The sequence below is a fragment of the Triticum urartu genome, chromosome 6A, assembly GCF_056163025.1.
Source record: "Triticum urartu cultivar PI428250 chromosome 6A, HENAU_Tu73, whole genome shotgun sequence".
Taxonomy (NCBI): domain Eukaryota; kingdom Viridiplantae; phylum Streptophyta; class Magnoliopsida; order Poales; family Poaceae; genus Triticum; species Triticum urartu.
In genome coordinates this window covers 8366251-8384953 of record NC_141878.1, presented here as the reverse complement: position 1 = coordinate 8384953, position 18703 = coordinate 8366251, and the positions used below count along the sequence as shown (strand labels likewise).

General features: G+C 44.8%; 1 protein-coding gene and 2 pseudogenes across 2 annotated transcripts; 1 reads left to right on the top strand and 2 right to left on the bottom strand.

Annotated features, from left to right (window-relative positions):
- Window positions 1-354: 354 nt before the first annotated feature.
- Window positions 355-3420, bottom strand: LOC147963096 (putative F-box/kelch-repeat protein At3g17540). Of its 2 annotated transcripts, none has more exons than XM_087527791.1 (4): window positions 3321-3420; window positions 3109-3166; window positions 1702-2870; window positions 355-717 (listed from the first exon to the last, which is right to left on the bottom strand). In XM_087527791.1, the coding sequence occupies exons 2-4, from the start codon at window positions 3141-3143 to the stop codon at window positions 695-697; spliced, it is 1227 nt and encodes a 408-aa protein (XP_087383917.1). In that variant the 5' UTR covers window positions 3144-3166; window positions 3321-3420; the 3' UTR covers window positions 355-694. The 2 variants fall into 2 exon arrangements, with proteins under 2 accessions (XP_087383917.1, XP_087383916.1); XM_087527790.1 differs by having other exon boundaries at window positions 355-682.
- A 3663-nt stretch (window positions 3421-7083) lies between these two features.
- Window positions 7084-10015, bottom strand: LOC147963095 (uncharacterized; annotated as a pseudogene).
- A 1999-nt stretch (window positions 10016-12014) lies between these two features.
- LOC147963094 (putative F-box/kelch-repeat protein At3g17540) lies at window positions 12015-14765 on the top strand (annotated as a pseudogene).
- The last annotated feature ends 3938 nt before the right edge of the window (window positions 14766-18703 follow it).

Genomic DNA, 18703 nt, shown 5'->3' with positions numbered 1-18703 from the left:
TCTTCAGGATATGTATGTCCCATCTTTCATGATAGCTTCCTTGTAAGCTGAAAATGCCAGCACATCTCTGTTTATACGAAGGATAATGCCAGCACATACTCTGTTTATCCAAAATAGTACTCCCTCCGTACATATCTTAGTTTCTTTGAAGTAGCTAGGCAACTGGGCTAGGTGTGTACTCTAGTGGATCTGAGCAGCATTATCACAGTTCTCACTAGCAAGACTCGCAAGATCAACCGTACAAAGATGTAAATGTCTTAGTTTCTTTGAAGTGGCTAGGCAACTGGGACTTCACAAGGAAACTGTGTAAAGTACAGACCTTCACAACAGAGCCGAGCATTAACCAGGCATGCAAGTCGACAAACGTCTGCTGATATTAGATAATATACAAGAGTTCACACGGCTAAATCCAACAAGTTCCACTTCACGGGACAGGTGCATAAAAGTATTACAGCCTACATTCTGCATAGAGGAGCAATCTCAGCATCAACCACATCACAGGCCATACATAATAGAAGAACCCACAGACTACATAGCAGGACAATTTGAGCATCGAGTAGCCATGTCTGCGTCTCGGCAAAATAGAAGAACTTCACTGCACTAACTACCCATGCCAGCGTCTCAGCAAAACAGAAGAACCTCCCTAGACCAACTAGTCATGGCTGCGTCTCAGCTCTCCTGCCTACAATGAAGGTTACACTGTACATATCTTAGTACCTGCAGAACAATGAATGTCATCCCGGTCAAACAAATTTGTAATGCTCTCTCACAGCAAAACAAATTTTGTATGATCCCCGAAAATAAGTATTAACTTTGCCGTAGTGCAGATTATACGAAAAATATCCAAAGCTGAATCACCCCAGTATACAAGCTAATACTACAAACGGAGAACAACAATAAGGGAACATTTAGTTTGTACTGCCACCTATATGCTGACATGTTTTCAAGATTCTTGCCATATAACTGCGTATGATCGCAGTAGAAATTACGAGATCGGTGACTCACCGCCTATCATCTGAGGCAAAAAAAGAACTGAACTTTTAAGATTGTTAGCTCATTCCAGATTTACTTTTGTGTGCCAAGCCATATGTGAGGCTCAGGGTACAAATGGAAAATGGCACGGCTTGGAAAACCAGAGTTCCATAACAAGTATTACATAGTACTACGTGAAAATAATGAACTAGTACTACTCTTCGATAAAAATTAGACCACATGGTATTATGAATTGACGATTTCTATGAAGATCAATCAAGTTAAATTTTAAACTTGCAAGGAAAAAAATAGTGAATAAGAAAACATAACAAGCTTTAAGCCGCCTCTAGATATTCCAATTTCTTAATTACTTCAGATGGTTTCACCACTGCAGCAATTGCCACTTTCCAATTTTAAAACACCTCTGATGAAAAGATCATTACAAGCACATAATTGTATTTAGCCTTTCGCAATGGCCAGGCATCAGAGCAATATTTATATTCCTGTTCTAGCTTTAATGGAGCTCTATAATAACAAGAAATTAGATAACCATAAGATGATCAGATCAACAGAGGAACAAATAAGACAACATATTTTTATGTATCTAGCTCAATCCTCATAATAGGAACAATGTTACCGCAATAACGTACCAAAAGTAACTGGAACGAATACGAGCGAAACAAACTAAATTGACTTTTTTGCTTGTGCAATGTAGATAGGGCATATTACCTGCAGTATAGAAATTCCTGTAGGGATAAAAGGTGTCAAGACATATGTTGTTTCTTTTAACAATATGTTTGATCTGCATCGAGTCAACTTGGAGTGTGAAGTTGCCGGTTATAGTAGTGAGAACAATCACATTTGCATCCTCATCATACCCGACGAAAAGTGCAGAATCCATTCTCCTTGGAACCATACCCTCGAGTGGAATGGTTTTCTGCAGCAGCACCCATTCGAAAACACCATCGCAGTTAGATTTCCTCGCCCATAATTTGATAGTCAGGTCCAACAAAATAGCAAGACCTAGTCCATCATTCTCCATCCGTAAGAGCTGAAAATACCAGTCGTCGGTACCATGGTTTTCTACCGGCTTTTCGATCAGGCTAAGACTTTGCATTTCGAAATCAAACACAAGGACATCACCTCCAGAAATCAACAAGCAAAGTGCATTCCCGACAAGGGTGCTGGGCCTTCTTAACCTAGACATTCCAGCTGTTATTGTCATCGTTGAGAAAATATCTCCCCAAACATCAGACGCCAAGTCGTAGACAGAACAAACTGCCGGTGTATTGTACTCAGCGCAGACCAAAACCAATTTAAACGGGCTCGAGAAGCAATCTCCGTGGACATGCCCATCTTCAGCATTGACGCACAATACAGTGCCATGCCAGCCACTGTAACTCCACATTAAGGTACTGTTGAACCCTGGTGGAAAAGCCACGATGCGCTCTTCACCGGTGAGGGGATCCCACACGACGGTCTCGCGCTTATGCATGTTTATTAAGAGAGAGAGGCCATGGCGGCAGCCCATGTATGCTTCATCGGTGTGGTAGGGTATGCTGCTCTTGGGCAGGGAGAAGCGGGCAGCAGGGATGCGGTCAGGTGAGTCCATGGCAGGAATGAAGTTTTTAGCATACCCTCTTAAGAAGCCGGGCAGAGGAGGTTTCCTGTGGTGCTTGCTGAAGCGTTTGAGGAACTGGGGGTCGGAGAGGATGCTGCCCCAGCGCCTGCATACGACAGACGCATGGGGGAGCGAGGACGGCTTCGGAGGGAGGCGGACAAGGATCTCGGTGAGGAGGTTGTCGTCGCCAAGCACCTTGGACACCGGGCCGGCCAGCGGCACAGAACGGTGCCGCCTCTTCCGGTCCACACGCGGCGAGCTGGGAATGGGATCGGCCCTGGTATGAATAGAAATGTAATCAATGGACACACATATGCACATCAGGGAAGTTGCAAATTAAACATCCAACATACATATGCACATCCTTGATCAATAGAATAGCATAGCATACAACGAGTACTAATGAATCAACTGGTTTCTCCCATTATCCCACACACATATGCACATCCATCGAGCATATATAATAGCGTACACAAAGTAATGCAGAGGGAAAGGAACTGGATTGGGAATCTTACCCTTGGCCTTGGGGAACCTCAGCAGCAGCATCCATTAGAAGCACCTATCTCCCCACAGCTGCAGCAGGGGAGGATTGTTAGGGTTTGATTAGGAGGGGGAAATCTAGCTAGGGTTTACTTTTACAACTAGGGAAAATTAAGAAGAGAAAAGAAGAACGGAGTTACTAGTTTAGATGGAGAGGGAGAGGAACGAGTAGATTGGGTTGCCAGACCTCGAATCGCCGGTGGGTGGCTGTCGGAGACGGGGCGGTGGGGTGAGGTCGCCGGCGGCTCCGCTCCTCCTTTCTCCTCTCCACAATTTTTTTTAGAAACTTCTCCAGTCCGCAGCTGAGAGTGGGAGTGGGGAACGACCACTATAGTAAGCATAATTTTTTTTTGTGAGATAATTTCATTTTTGGAAACCATGGTTTTTAGGAAAATCATGATGTTTGTTGAAGCATAAATATTTTCTTTCCATTTTTTATTTTGTGATACCCGATTTTAAAAAACATGAATATCCTTATATTTCTAAATTTTCATTTTTTTAATACACTTTCTTGTGATATATTTCAAGGAGTTATGTTTTGCACAGTTTATATTTCTAAAAATAACCCCCCCCCCCCTTTCTTTCAATTTTGTAAATCCTATTTTGATCATTGTTTGACCAAATAACTTGACTTTAGGAACTATTTTTTAGTTTCTTCATTTATTTTTATTTTTTTTAACACAAGAAGGCGCCAAGCGCCAAGATATCATTCATCTCAAAAGCATAGTACAACGTGTATTACATATCCCTGGAGTTGAAAGTTATGAAGATAAAGCAAAGTTGGGCAAAGAGAATTGCTTTGAGAGGAATGAGTACAGCTAAGGACAGAGTCTACTCTTGAGTTGAGAACCTGATGAGCACAATCATGAGCTATTCCATTGATGTTCCTGTTAATATGGTAAACAGCAGTCTGGATAGAAAAAGTGTCCTAAAGAAAATCGCTAATTGGAGTGCGACACATCCAGTTGATCGAGACATCATTGATGTTCCTGTAAGAGATTATCCGTGAAGAAAGTATTCTTTATATGCCAAGCATGTTATTATGCTTCTTCCAATTGATCTACCACCAACACAGCAAGATTCACAAACTACTTAACCAGTACAGAGTTTCAACTACTTTACTTAAATTTTTGATTTTTGTGTAGTATTATGTTGTAATGAACCAATTGACCAATACACAGTAGTCTATGAGTGAATCTATCTCTCTTTCTTTTTTCGCGATGGAGACTGAATTGAGGTATTCAACGTATGCTGTTGAAGACTGCATGAACAAGAAAAAAGAAATCTACAAGGTCAGGTCGAGTGCAGGCTACGACATTGTGAATGTCATGTCTGTACTGCAAGGAAATGGAGCATGGAGCAGGCCAGCAGGGCATGGCTAAAAGGTCAAATCGTATAGAACTGAAACTGTGCTAAAAAACTGAACATCACGGCCAAACATTTTAATTTTGACAGCAGCAAGGATCTAAGGCAGCATTTTTCCTTATGCGCACATAGCCCCAGAGGCCAAGGTGCAGCCGGAAGAAAAACGTCGCCGTGGCAGTCACCGGTTGGCTCTCTCGCCAGGCCGCTGCGGTCTTTGTTTTTCCTGGAGGACCAACTTATTGGACAAGTGTCAGAAATGGCAAGTCCAAGATCTGAAAAGTATCTTCGGTGTAACTGAGGACAAGAAAAATCTCTATGACAGATCCAGAATAAGACTAGCATTTAAGGAAAAAATCAGTAATTTTCTCCAGTCAAATAAAGTTCAAACAAAATCTCACAACTCTTTTGCTCAAGAGCCAAGTCATAAAACTCTTTGAAGTTCAAACAAAAACTGACAACATTTTTTTGATTTGTCTCCTCCAAGAAAGAGCCAAGTCAGTCTAACCCAATTAGGCAAACATCTCCTCTGAGTTCAAACAAAAACTCTTTGAAGTTCAAACAAAAACTGACAACATTTTTTTGATTTGTCAGCATTTTCCTTGCAATCCAGAAATCCAACTAAAGTTAATAACCATGACAATTTATCGGTGGCGAATATCCAGACACCAGAATATAAAAGTGTTTATGCATGAAGCAGGGGATACTGTTGAAAGTACTGAAAACATCAGAGGTGCTAAAGAGGGTCATGTTGCAACCCAACAATGAAGGTTGAAGTAGGCAACTAGGGCAGGGGATGCAAGCATTGTCTGCTTCTGCTGCAAGTGGTGATGTGAGCAGAGCATTATCACAGTTTGATCACTAGCAAGACTCACAGTTAGGGGACTTCACAAAGAAACTCTGTAAAGTGCCAGAGCCTACTGCTTCTTGTCCATCCAACTTGCTAGTACCTCACATCACAGAGCAAAGCATTAGCCTAACCAATTCCATGAGCCACTAATCAGGCACGCAAATTGACTGATGTCTGCTGATCTTAGAGAATATACAAGAGTAAGAGTTTGCACGCCTAAATCCGACAAGTTCCACTTCATAGGCCACGCTACATAAGAAAAGTAGGACAACCTACATACTACATAGAGGAGACATCTCAGCCTCAACCACTTCACATGACACAGCTTACATAGCGGAAGAACCTATACTACATAGCAGGATATTTTGAGCGTCGACCGCACTAAAAATAGAAGAACTTCCCCACACCAACTAGCCATGCCGAATTGAACCCTTAATACCTGCAGAAAAAACCAATGTCATCTCAGTAAAACAAATTGCTAATACTCTCTGACAGAAAAGCCAAAATTTGTATGATCCCCCAAAATAAAATTGAATTTCCCATAGGTAAAATTATACAAAAAATATCCAAACCGAATCATGCAGTGTTATTAGACAAACTAACACTACAACCGGAGAACAGCAAAAGAGAATATTTAGTTTATACTGGAACCCATTTGTTGACAGATTTTAAAGATTCTTACTATATAACTACGTACAATCGTGTTAGAAACTAAAAGATCAGTGACTTCACGCGTATCATCTGAGGTAAAAAAACTGAACTTCCAAGATTTTCAACTCAGTTCCGGATTTACCTTTTGTGCCGAGCCCATGTGAGAGGCTCAGAGTACAACGCAAAAATTTCTGGTATCTCTACTCAAAGGTATGCTTTTTTTCAAATATAAGAATCGACAATGCACAGGAATTCCTTGACATTCAATCACTGAATATGGCCTTCCACCTCCCCTTATTAATGCAGGCCAGAGAGGATGTCCGAGAGATTCAGAACAGCACTGCCACACAGCAACTCAACGAAGCTGAAAGTCTTTGCTTGGCTGCTCTTGTCTGATCGGTTGAACACATACAACATGCTGCGCAGATGCCACTACATCACTGGACCAGGTGTTGAAAAGAAATGTTAACTGCATCCTCTGCGAGCTTCAGACTGAAGAAACTCTTGTGCATCTATTCTTCTCATGTCATTCTGCCAGACAATGTTGGGCCTCTCTGAATATCAACTGGGGGTCTGATGGAGATAGATTTTAACTTATTAACTGCTGCCAAACAGGCCTGTGACAGACCCATGTTCATGTAGGCGTGTACTGTAGCTGTTTGGTCCTTGTGGAAGGAACGAAACAAAATGGTCTTCCAAAGAATTCCCCACTCTCACAGGTCATGGCTGTCTAGATTTAATCAAGATTTTGCCCTTGTTGAGATATAGGGGGAAGTCTGAGCTTGAGGATTTCATAAGCTCCCTAGTGCAACAAATTACCTAAAAACCTTGTACTAGTATCTTCTCTTTTGGTTAGGGTCAAAGACCCTATACCTTATACATATGATGTATCTTTAATTTTGTTTAATTAATACAAGACTGTAGAAGCCTCCCCTACTGTGTCCTTCACAGTTCAAAAATTAATAGACAATGCAGCTTTACTTAAACTGAGTAACCAAGAAAAAAAGATGTACAAAAAGATAAATTTACCTAAGTTTTTCGACCAAGATAGCACGTTAGCAGATATTGTGTGATCGCAGTTCTAGATTCAGTCCTTTCCACCCAACTCCCCTAACTACAAACAAATGAAAATAAAGCGAAGTTGAGTCAACGAAGTAGGCATGTGTGCAAACCACTATATAATATGCCAAGTGGTAAACTATTCGCATAGCAAATGGTTTCACTGTATTCTCTTACTACAGTTTTTGCCAGCTTCCAATTGTTAGAAACCCTCCGATGAAAATATCATTACGAGCACAAAATCATAGTTAACATTAAGCTTGTGCAATTTATACAGGGAGGTATTACCTGCAGTATAGAAATTTGTGTAGGGATAAAAGGTGTCCAAACACATGGTGTTTCTCTTTACAATCTGTTTAATCTGCATGGAGTCAAGTTTGAGTGTGAAATTTCCTGTCGGCGTAGTGAGAACAATCACACTTGTGTCCTCATCATAACCGACGAAAAATAAAGAATGCATTCTCCTTGGAAACACCCCCTCCAGTGGAATGGTTTTCTGCAGCCCCATAATTGGATGGTCAGGTCCAACAAAACGGCGAGGCCAAGTCCGCCATTCTCCATACGTAAGAGCTGAAAACACCCGTCGGGCATATTGTAGTATGCCGCACTCTCAATGAAATTGAGACTCTGAATTTCGAAATCAAACACAAAGATAGCACCTCTAGAAATCAACCAGCAGAGTGCATTCCCGACCAAGATGCTGGGCCTTAACACAGAAATTATACGTGATATCACGGTTGAGAAAACACCTCCCCAAACACCAGACGCCGAGTCGTAGACAGAACAAAATGCCTGCATATCGTATCCACCGCAGCAGACCAAAACCAATTTAAACGGGCTCAAGAAGCAATCTCCATGCACATGCCCATCTTTGGCGTCAGCACACAACACAGCGCCATGCCACATACAGAAACTCTCCGTAAAGGCGTCGTCGAGTCCTGGTGGAAAAGCCACGATGTGATGTCGGCCCGTGAGTGGGTCCCACACAACGGTGTTGCGCTCATGCTTATTGATTACGACAGCGAGGCCATGCCGGCAGCCCATGTATTCTCCGTGGTCGTTGTAGGGTGTGCTGCTCCTGGGCAGGGAGAAGCCCGCGGCAGGGACGTGGTTCGGCGGGTCCAAGATGGGAGCAAAGCGGTCGGCATAGCCTTGGAAGAAGCCGAGCAGAGGAGGCTTCCGGTGGTGCTTGCGGAAGCGTTTGCGGAAGTGGGGATCGGAGAGGATGCTGCCCCAGCGCTTGCATACCATGGACGAACGGGGGAGAGAGGACGGCTTCGGAGGGAGGCGGACGAGGATCTCGATGACGAGGTTGTAGTCGCCAAGCACCTTGGACACAGGGCCGGCCGGCGGCACTGAACGGCGCAGCCTCCTTCTGTACACACGCGACCAGCTGGGAATGAGATCGGCCCTGGCATGGAAAAAAAAGTATTTAATGCACAGACATATGCGCGTCGAGGCAGTTGCAAATAAAACATCCAACACACATGTGCACATCCATGATCGATACTCCAATACAGCATAGCGTACGACAAGTAATAATTAATCAACTGGTTTCTCCCATTATCTTATCCCACACACATATATGTACATCCATCCATCCATCCAGCATATATATACGATACACATATGTACATCCATCCAGCATATATATATATATATATATATATATATATATATATATATATATATATATATAGGAGTAGGATTTTCTACAAGAGAGATGCTCCCATATTTATTTCATATTTTTTGATAACTTTTGAATCGTTAAAAGTTTAGGGACACTTAACTAGTTCTGTGGCAAGCTATGATAGACACAGTTTTACCTATAAAGTAATGCAGAGGGCGAGGAAATGGATTGGGAATCTTCTTACCCTTGGCCGTGGGAAATCTCAGAGGGATCCATGAGCTGCAGCAGGGGAGGATTGTTAGGGTTTAATATTTGATTAGGAGGGGGGAATCTGGCTAGGGTTTTCTACTAGTACCAGGTAAAAATTAAGAAGAGAAAAGAAGAAGGGGGTAGATTAGATGGAGAAGGAGAGGAAGGAGTAGGGGTTGCCAGACCTCGAATCATCGGTGGGTGGCTGCCGGAGACGGGGCGGCGGTGGTCGCCGGCGGCTCCGCTCCTGCTTTCTCCCGTCCACAGCTGAGGGCATCTCCACTAGGCCCCCCAAGACGTCCCCCCAAGCCACTTTTTAGGCGCCGGCGGGTAAAAAACGTCCCAGTCAGGCCCCCAAGTCCTTGTTTTTCGCCGGCAAAAGCAAAAGTTAGTGCCGGCTGCCCCATGCCACACCCAGCGCACCGGGGGGCTCCTGGGGGCCTAAATCGCCGTTTTGTGGGCCAGCGCCTCTCCCTTGTCCACTCATTTTCACCCACGTGATCCCTCCTCTTCCTCTCCCTCCATGTAGAACAGAGCTCTCTCCTCTCTCTCTCCCCGCCGCCTGGCACGGCCACCTCGCCGAGCCGCCATGCTCCGGCCGCCCGGCCGCCTCAGCCTCGTCGCCGGAGGTACTCGCGCTCGCGTTCGCGCTCGCGGAGGTACTCGCGCTCGCGCCGAAGCTCGTCGAGGCCGGCCTGGTTGTCACCACCCAGCACATCACCGCCGGCCGCTCCTCACGATCGTCCCCACCCCTGCTGGCCTCGACCCGGCCGCACGCCGCACCCGCGAGCGCCGCCGTGACTGGAACACCGGGCACGCGGGGCACGAGGACGGAGCGTCGACGGTCGAGCTCGGAGACTGCGGCGGTGCGCGGGTCCGCCACGCGTGCACGTTCCGGTGAGGCGGCCGCTCCTCCTGGCGTCGCTGGCCGCGGCGGGGGCACTGGGCGTCGGTGCTCTTCCTCATGGCCGCCTCCAAGGTCCTCCTCGTCTGCCTCAGTCTTCCCCTCGCAGCTCTCTCTTCCCTCTCCTCTGCTCTCTCTCTCTCGCTCGAACCCGGGCGTGTCTGAGAGTGCCGCCATGCACTGCTGCGGCCACAGCCACCGCCTCGCCTCCCCGACGCATCCCAGAGATCCGCCGCGACCTACTCTTCCTCCTCACCGCGCCAAGTGAGCCGGGAAGCACCACTTCGTCCTCGGCGTCGTCTTCGACACCCTCCGGCAACCGAGATCGTCATCGCCGTTATGTCGCCGTCCGTGCCTTCCCGAGCTCGCTGACCACCCTTGCAGGCCCGCCGTGTGAGCTTCTCTTCATTTCCCTCCGTCCTCTCGCTTGATTTCGTGTCGTAACCGTCGTTCCCGCGAGCACCGAGCGCTGCCGTCCGCCATGGCCGATGCTCTGCTTGATGCCGAGCTCATCCCACCATGCACAGCTGCCTGTCGTGCTCCGAGTGCTCTGCTGATGCTGCCTCGTTGCTCCGTTGGGTCGCTAGCTACCCGCAACACGGCCGCCGCTCCTCCCGTCGCTGCCGTCGCTACACCCCACGTCGGCGGCTGCAACGACCACTGTTGGACGCGCCGCACTGCGGACGTTCCAGCGAACCCACCCGCGCGACCAGCTGTGGCCGGAAACGGCTGGCCGGTGATCGCATCTCGCGCCGTTCCCGCGCTTGGCGCTGCTGCGCTTGGTGCCTGGGGGGCCAACGACTGAAAGAAATTTCAGCCCCAGGCTTAAATTCTCGTCGGCAGCCCCCCAAGCGGCGAAAAAAACGCCTCCTGGGGGTGCCAACGGCTGGACATGCCCTGAGAGTGGGAAACTGTGGAGTGAGGTTGCAGCCTAGCCTACCTTGTAATGCTGGCCCATCCAAGCCCAGCCCAATCTGTCAATTTGAAAAAGCCCTATCGCTAATCTTCTTACTCTTGCCACCCCTCAAAAAAAAGTCTTGCCTAAAAAAAACAATCTTCTTACTCGCACTTAAAAAGAAGCCAGTCTTCTTGCTCTTAAGTACACCTCAGAGAAAATAATATTCTCAGAAAAAACCACGGAGATTTTTTTTTAAATACGGATGACTATGTGCAAGTTTCTCGGAAAATATCCAAGTGTCAGTTGATTTTCTCCTCGGTAGAGTCGTTATGGAAAACCGTAGTCTTCTTAGGACAAGACTTTTTTTCCGTGAGATAAAAAAAATTTGTGAGATGATTTCATTTTTAAAAAACCATGATTTTTAGGAAAACCATGATCTCTACTATTAAAGGAGGATCGAATGTCGTGATGGTTCGACCTCCTTCGATCCCCTCCTCCCTTCGAACGAAAAGCATCGCACGAGGGCCACACGCCCGCAGCAGCCCAAAAATCGCCAGCTTAGCCCACGTTCTTACAGGAACATCAATGATGTCTCGATCAACTGGATGTGTCGCACTCCAATTAGCGATTTTCTTTAGGACACTTTTTCTATCCAGACTGCTGTTTACCATATTAACAGGAACATCAATGGAATAGCTCATGATTGTGCTCATCAGGTTCTCAACTCAAGAGTAGACTCTGTCCTTAGCTGTACTCATTCCTCTCAAAGCAATTCTCTTTGCCCAACTTTGCTTTATCTTCATAACTTTCAACTCCAGGGATATGTAATACACGTTGTACTATGCTTTTGAGATGAATGATATCTTGGCGCTTGGCGCCTTCTTGTGTTAAAAAAAATAAAAATAAATGAAGAAACTAAAAAATAGTTCCTAAAGTCAAGTTATTTGGTCAAACAATGATCAAAATAGGATTTACAAAATTGAAAGAAAGGGGGGGGGGGTTATTTTTAGAAATATAAACTGTGCAAAACATAACTCCTTGAAATATATCACAAGAAAGTGTATTAAAAAAATGAAAATTTAGAAATATAAGGATATTCATGTTTTTTAAAATCGGGTATCACAAAATAAAAAATGGAAAGAAAATATTTATGCTTCAACAAACATCATGATTTTCCTAAAAACCATGGTTTCCAAAAATGAAATTATCTCACAAAAAAAAATTATGCTTACTATAGTGGTCGTTCCCCACTCCCACTCTCAGCTGCGGACTGGAGAAGTTTCTAAAAAAAATTGTGGAGAGGAGAAAGGAGGAGCGGAGCCGCCGGCGACCTCACCCCACCGCCCCGTCTCCGACAGCCACCCACCGGCGATTCGAGGTCTGGCAACCCAATCTACTCGTTCCTCTCCCTCTCCATCTAAACTAGTAACTCCGTTCTTCTTTTCTCTTCTTAATTTTCCCTAGTTGTAAAAGTAAACCCTAGCTAGATTTCCCCCTCCTAATCAAACCCTAACAATCCTCCCCTGCTGCAGCTGTGGGGAGATAGGTGCTTCTAATGGATGCTGCTGCTGAGGTTCCCCAAGGCCAAGGGTAAGATTCCCAATCCAGTTCCTTTCCCTCTGCATTACTTTGTGTACGCTATTATATATGCTCGATGGATGTGCATATGTGTGTGGGATAATGGGAGAAACCAGTTGATTCATTAGTACTCGTTGTATGCTATGCTATTCTATTGATCAAGGATGTGCATATGTATGTTGGATGTTTAATTTGCAACTTCCCTGATGTGCATATGTGTGTCCATTGATTACATTTCTATTCATACCAGGGCCGATCCCATTCCCAGCTCGCCGCGTGTGGACCGGAAGAGGCGGCACCGTTCTGTGCCGCTGGCCGGCCCGGTGTCCAAGGTGCTTGGCGACGACAACCTCCTCACCGAGATCCTTGTCCGCCTCCCTCCGAAGCCGTCCTCGCTCCCCCATGCGTCTGTCGTATGCAGGCGCTGGGGCAGCATCCTCTCCGACCCCCAGTTCCTCAAACGCTTCAGCAAGCACCACAGGAAACCTCCTCTGCCCGGCTTCTTAAGAGGGTATGCTAAAAACTTCATTCCTGCCATGGACTCACCTGACCGCATCCCTGCTGCCCGCTTCTCCCTGCCCAAGAGCAGCATACCCTACCACACCGATGAAGCATACATGGGCTGCCGCCATGGCCTCTCTCTCTTAATCAACATGCATAAGCGCGAGACCGTCGTGTGGGATCCCCTCACCGGTGAAGAGCGCATCGTGGCTTTTCCACCAGGGTTCAACAGTACCTTAATGTGGAGTTACAGTGGCTGGCATGGCACTGTATTGTGCGTCAATGCTGAAGATGGGCATGTCCACGGAGATTGCTTCTCGAGCCCGTTTAAATTGGTTTTGGTCTGCGCTGAGTACAATACACCGGCAGTTTGTTCTGTCTACGACTCGGCGTCTGATGTTTGGGGAGATATTTTCTCAACGATGACAATAACAGCTGGAATGTCTAGGTTAAGAAGGCCCAGCACCCTTGTCGGGAATGCACTTTGCTTGTTGATTTCTCGAGGTGATGTCCTTGTGTTTGATTTCGAAATGCAAAGTCTTAGCCTGATCGAAAAGCCGGTAGAAAACCATGGTACCGACGACTGGTATTTTCAGCTCTTACGGATGGAGAATGATGGACTAGGTCTTGCTATTTTGTTGGACCTGACTATCAAATTATGGGCGAGGAAATCTAACTGCGATGGTGTTTTCGAATGGGTGCTGCTGCAGAAAACCATTCCACTCGAGGGTATGGTTCCAAGGAGAATGGATTCTGCACTTTTCGTCGGGTATGATGAGGATGCAAATGTGATTGTTCTCACTACTATAACCGGCAACTTCACACTCCAAGTTGACTCGATGCAGATCAAACATATTGTTAAAAGAAACAACATATGTCTTGACACCTTTTATCCCTACAGGAATTTCTATGCTGCAGGTAATATGCCCTATCTACATTGCACAAGCAAAAAAGTCAATTTAGTTTGTTTCGCTCGTATTCGTTCCAGTTACTTTTGGTACGTTATTGCGGTAACATTGTTCCTATTATTAGGATTGAGCTAGATACATAAAAATATGTTGTCTTATTTGTTCCTCTGTTGATCTGATCATCTTATGGTTATCTAATTTCTTGTTATTATAGAGCTCCATTAAAGCTAGAACAGGAATATAAATATTGCTCTGATGCCTGGCCATTGCGAAAGGCTAAATACAATTATGTGCTTGTAATGATCTTTTCATCAGAGGTGTTTTAAAATTGGAAAGTGGCAATTGCTGCAGTGGTGAAACCATCTGAAGTAATTAAGAAATTGGAATATCTAGAGGCGGCTTAAAGCTTGTTATGTTTTCTTATTCACTATTTTTTTCCTTGCAAGTTTAAAATTTAACTTGATTGATCTTCATAGAAATCGTCAATTCATAATACCATGTGGTCTAATTTTTATCGAAGAGTAGTACTAGTTCATTATTTTCACGTAGTACTATGTAATACTTGTTATGGAACTCTGGTTTTCCAAGCCGTGCCATTTTCCATTTGTACCCTGAGCCTCACATATGGCTTGGCACACAAAAGTAAATCTGGAATGAGCTAACAATCTTAAAAGTTCAGTTCTTTTTTTGCATCAGATGATAGGCGGTGAGTCACCGATCTCGTAATTTCTACTGCGATCATACGCAGTTATATGGCAAGAATCTTGAAAACATGTTAGCATATAGGTGGCAGTACAAACTAAATGTTCCCTTATTGTTGTTCTCCGTTTGTAGTATTAGCTTGTATACTGGGGTGATTCAGCTTTGGATATTTTTCGTATAATCTGCACTACGGCAAAGTTAATACTTATTTTCGGGGATCATACAAAATTTGTTTTGCTGTGAGAGAGCATTACAAATTTGTTTGACCGGGATGACATTCATTGTTCTGCAGGTACTAAGATATGTACAGTGTAACCTTCATTGTAGGCAGGAGAGCTGAGACGCAGCCATGACTAGTTGGTCTAGGGAGGTTCTTCTGTTTTGCTGAGACGCTGGCATGGGTAGTTAGTGCAGTGAAGTTCTTCTATTTTGCCGAGACGCAGACATGGCTACTCGATGCTCAAATTGTCCTGCTATGTAGTCTGTGGGTTCTTCTATTATGTATGGCCTGTGATGTGGTTGATGCTGAGATTGCTCCTCTATGCAGAATGTAGGCTGTAATACTTTTATGCACCTGTCCCGTGAAGTGGAACTTGTTGGATTTAGCCGTGTGAACTCTTGTATATTATCTAATATCAGCAGACGTTTGTCGACCTGCATGCCTGGTTAATGCTCGGCTCTGTTGTGAAGGTCTGTACTTTACACAGTTTCCTTGTGAAGTCCCAGTTGCCTAGCCACTTCAAAGAAACTAAGACATTTACATCTTTGTACGGTTGATCTTGCGAGTCTTGCTAGTGAGAACTGTGATAATGCTGCTCAGATCCACTAGAGTACACACCTAGCCCAGTTGCCTAGCTACTTCAAAGAAACTAAGATATGTACGGAGGGAGTACTATTTTGGATAAACAGAGTATGTGCTGGCATTATCCTTCGTATAAACAGAGATGTGCTGGCATTTTCAGCTTACAAGGAAGCTATCATGAAAGATGGGACATACATATCCTGAAGACCCCGAGCTTAGAAAGTAAAGAAGGAAAGCTAGCCGGGAGTCCGTTGATGAGAAATGACCAAATTTAAAAAAGAAACGGAAAATGGTTTCAATGCCAGAGTAGAAACCACCACTAAAGCCGAAGTGGCGAAATTGTGGCCTGGTCTAGTTGAGGCAATGAGATAAAGCATGACCACGGGGCAGCTTGTGGCACCACCAACCCAGATCTTTTCGGCGCTGATCAAGGAGCCACCACCCAATGCATACCATCATATACCAGCCCATCCAGTGGCGAATCTAGGAAGAAAATGAAGGGTAGGCTAAAGTCAACGACGAGAAAACTAAGCTCTCTTTTGAAAAAAAAACATGATGTCCAAGCCTTGCTGTCAAAATAAGGTCAGAATTTCCCAAACTACTACTTAAAACATGTAGTATTAACTAGATTTTTTCTAGGAATTTTGAAATATATATATATATATATATATGAAATTTTGAACCAAAATTTGAATTTATCTTGCAGAATAACCATCATCTCCTCATTTTGCTGTCCACATAAGTTGGAGGAGGGATTACAATCACAATAGTTAAGGGAGGGGTATCTAGGTTCAGATTAGCTGGGATAGGTTCAGGTTCAGCGCGAGGAGTACATGCATGCATACTCATTTTTGTACTCTTCTTTTTTGCAAATAAGTTGCATTGGACACTAAATTAGATAACAGTACATGAACTAGTGATTACAGTAGATGGAGGCTGGGCATTCGTGTGTGGCCTGTTTGCTGTGCGTGTGTGGCACTGTGTGTTTGCTACTTGATAGTAGATGTACTATTCAGCTGGGATAAAAGTACTAGTAGTAAAAAATATTGTTATTTGGAGGGTAGGCTTGAGCCTGTTTAAGCCCTCCCAGTAGACTCGCCACTGAGCCCATCCGCCTCTTACTCGGGCAAGATCATGGACGCCCTTATGTGTTTGTGCTCATTAGCGGGCGGTTGTGCTTTTAGCACGTTTGTGGCCCATGTTGTGTTTTGGACCTTTTTAAATGTACGGTGTTATATGGCCCATTAGTGGCTGATGTTATGTTTTGGCCCGTTTGCTACCCGAGGTTATTACGGCCCATATGTGGCCCATGGTTACTATGAGAAACTTGAAATAAATGCATGGTACAACCGGATATCTTGCATTAGTGCTCATATAAACCAAACAAAAACAAATACAAGGGATGTGACATTTATTTGAACTTAATAGGATATGTAATCTCTTATAATATTATTTTGCTAGCAACAATTAGTTTGGCGAAATAAATGCAACATGCAACTAATGCATGCCATCTAGTTCGTGCTTTTCTCCTATACAAACCCTGGCATTAAATACCACAAAAAAGAATATGAACTCAATAAATATAGTGTATAGAAAGGTCGGAGTATGTCAGTACAAGGATACGTGAACATTAGTTTACAGATACGCATAAATTCAATAAGTAATCAATCAATATCCACAACCTTGGTGGTGGCTCTGTATAAATACCTGCAATGGAGCTTGGCGACGTGGATCCCACATAGGAGAAGGAAGAAACAGAGGGCAAGTAGTCTTTTCTCATAGAATGGCACTCATCAATCGCAATACAAGGACGATTGTCTACGCAATGGCGCTTGCTCTCATGGTCATGGTGATGATGTCCTCTTTGTTGCCATCTTGTCATGCAAAGAAAGGTATGCAACAATGGCATTGTTTTACTGTATTGCAAAGAAAGGTATGCAACAATGCCATTGTTTTACTCTATGATTTCCAACCGTGGAAAAAACAATAAAAATCTAGCTAGCTATATTCTTGTTTTATCTTTGTATACTGTACAAGCTAAGCTAAATTGCTGGTACCACAATATATTGCCTTTGTAGGTAAGTGGAAGTGCAAGGAATTAGAGGACTGCACTGCCCCAGAGTGGCACAATCAGTGCAAGGAAAGAGGATATAATCAAGGTGGTCACAGTTTCAGTTCCATATGCAGTGGCAACAAAACAAAGTGTTGCTGCCCAAAGTGGACTACGGCGCCGCCGCCACCATGATACTAGATCTCAATATCTCATGCTTGTGGAAAACAGTGCTGATGAATGAAGTCGTTGCATCTAATATAATTGATCAACCGGCAGTTTAAGCATTAATTGTTCCATCCATTGAAAAATCGAATAAAGTTGTTTTATCTTCGTGTGTGCTCCATAATGTTGTACTCCCGCCAAACATTTTCCGTTCGACACCTGATAATAGTTTAGTAGATCTTTCTCATATACAAAGATATTATTAGGCCTAAGGCTTCTATCGTTACGTGTACTCCTCATGGGAGACTTGGGAGTGAAACCCTAGCCCCCGGCTATGCCAGGAACCCAAATGCAGCTCCTGCTCAAAACACTGCCATGGCAACCAACTCGGACGACAGCGAGGTCGGAAGTGCTGCCATGGCAGCCAAACGGGAGGAGAAGTGCCACTCGACCAGTGCGGATGGTGCAGCCCAACCGCAAGTTTGGGCATGTACATTAGCTATAGCAACCATCCACGTCATTCACAGACATGAGTAAAAACACCCTCTACAATGGATCGTCTTTTTGCTGTCTATAGCCCTCTAAAATTACGACGTTAGAGTGAAATTTATTCCAATGATCCACCTCCATCAGCCACTGCTCCAGAACGTGAAGAGACTGGCGACGGCGTCGGCGTGGTGATGCATCCCAGGAAGAAGGTGTGTATTGGGGAATCACAGCTCTCAAAGCCGGACCGCCGCCGTCGCTGAAGATCGAGGAGCATGTACACACACGTACGTTAATCTAATCAGTTCCTCCCTGGACCTGTGCATAGACGTTTAGCTAACTGATCCTTGATCGATTATTTTGGTCGCTGCAGCTCATTCGTTCATGACGTCTATCGATCCCAGCAGTCCGGCGGCCCCCAACCGTGCAGGTCTCGTCGGGTAGCGACGGAGAAAAGCAAAACATGTTGCGTGGATTAGATTTGTCGAGGACGGGATTTGACGGTTTGGATGGGGAAAAGAAAAACTACAGACACCCAGCCGTACAACTAGCGAAATTTCAGGGCTATCGACCGTCTGCCGAATTGCAGACGCCCTTTTTCTCTCTCCTCGTTTTCTCCCCTCCACCTAGATAAATATTCTACATGGCATGTGTTACAGACGGCTGACTGGACACCGTTGTACATGCCTTTATCGGCACTGTGTCAACTGCACCAAGGCCTCGACCAACTCTTCTGCGACCACTACTTAAAGAAGAGAAGAGGAAGGAAGATGTC

Excerpts from the sequence above, each read along its gene's own strand:
- LOC147963096 (XM_087527790.1), bottom strand. The coding sequence starts at position 3,143 with ATGGATGCTGCTGCTGAGGTTCCCCAAGGCCAAGG. Across the intron at positions 2,871-3,108 it reads GAGGTTCCCCAAGGCCAAGG|GGCCGATCCCATTCCCAGCT; the intron begins GTAAGATTCCCA and ends TATTCATACCAG. Across the intron at positions 683-1,701 it reads CAGGAATTTCTATACTGCAG|GCAGGAGAGCTGAGACGCAG; the intron begins GTAATATGCCCT and ends CCTTCATTGTAG.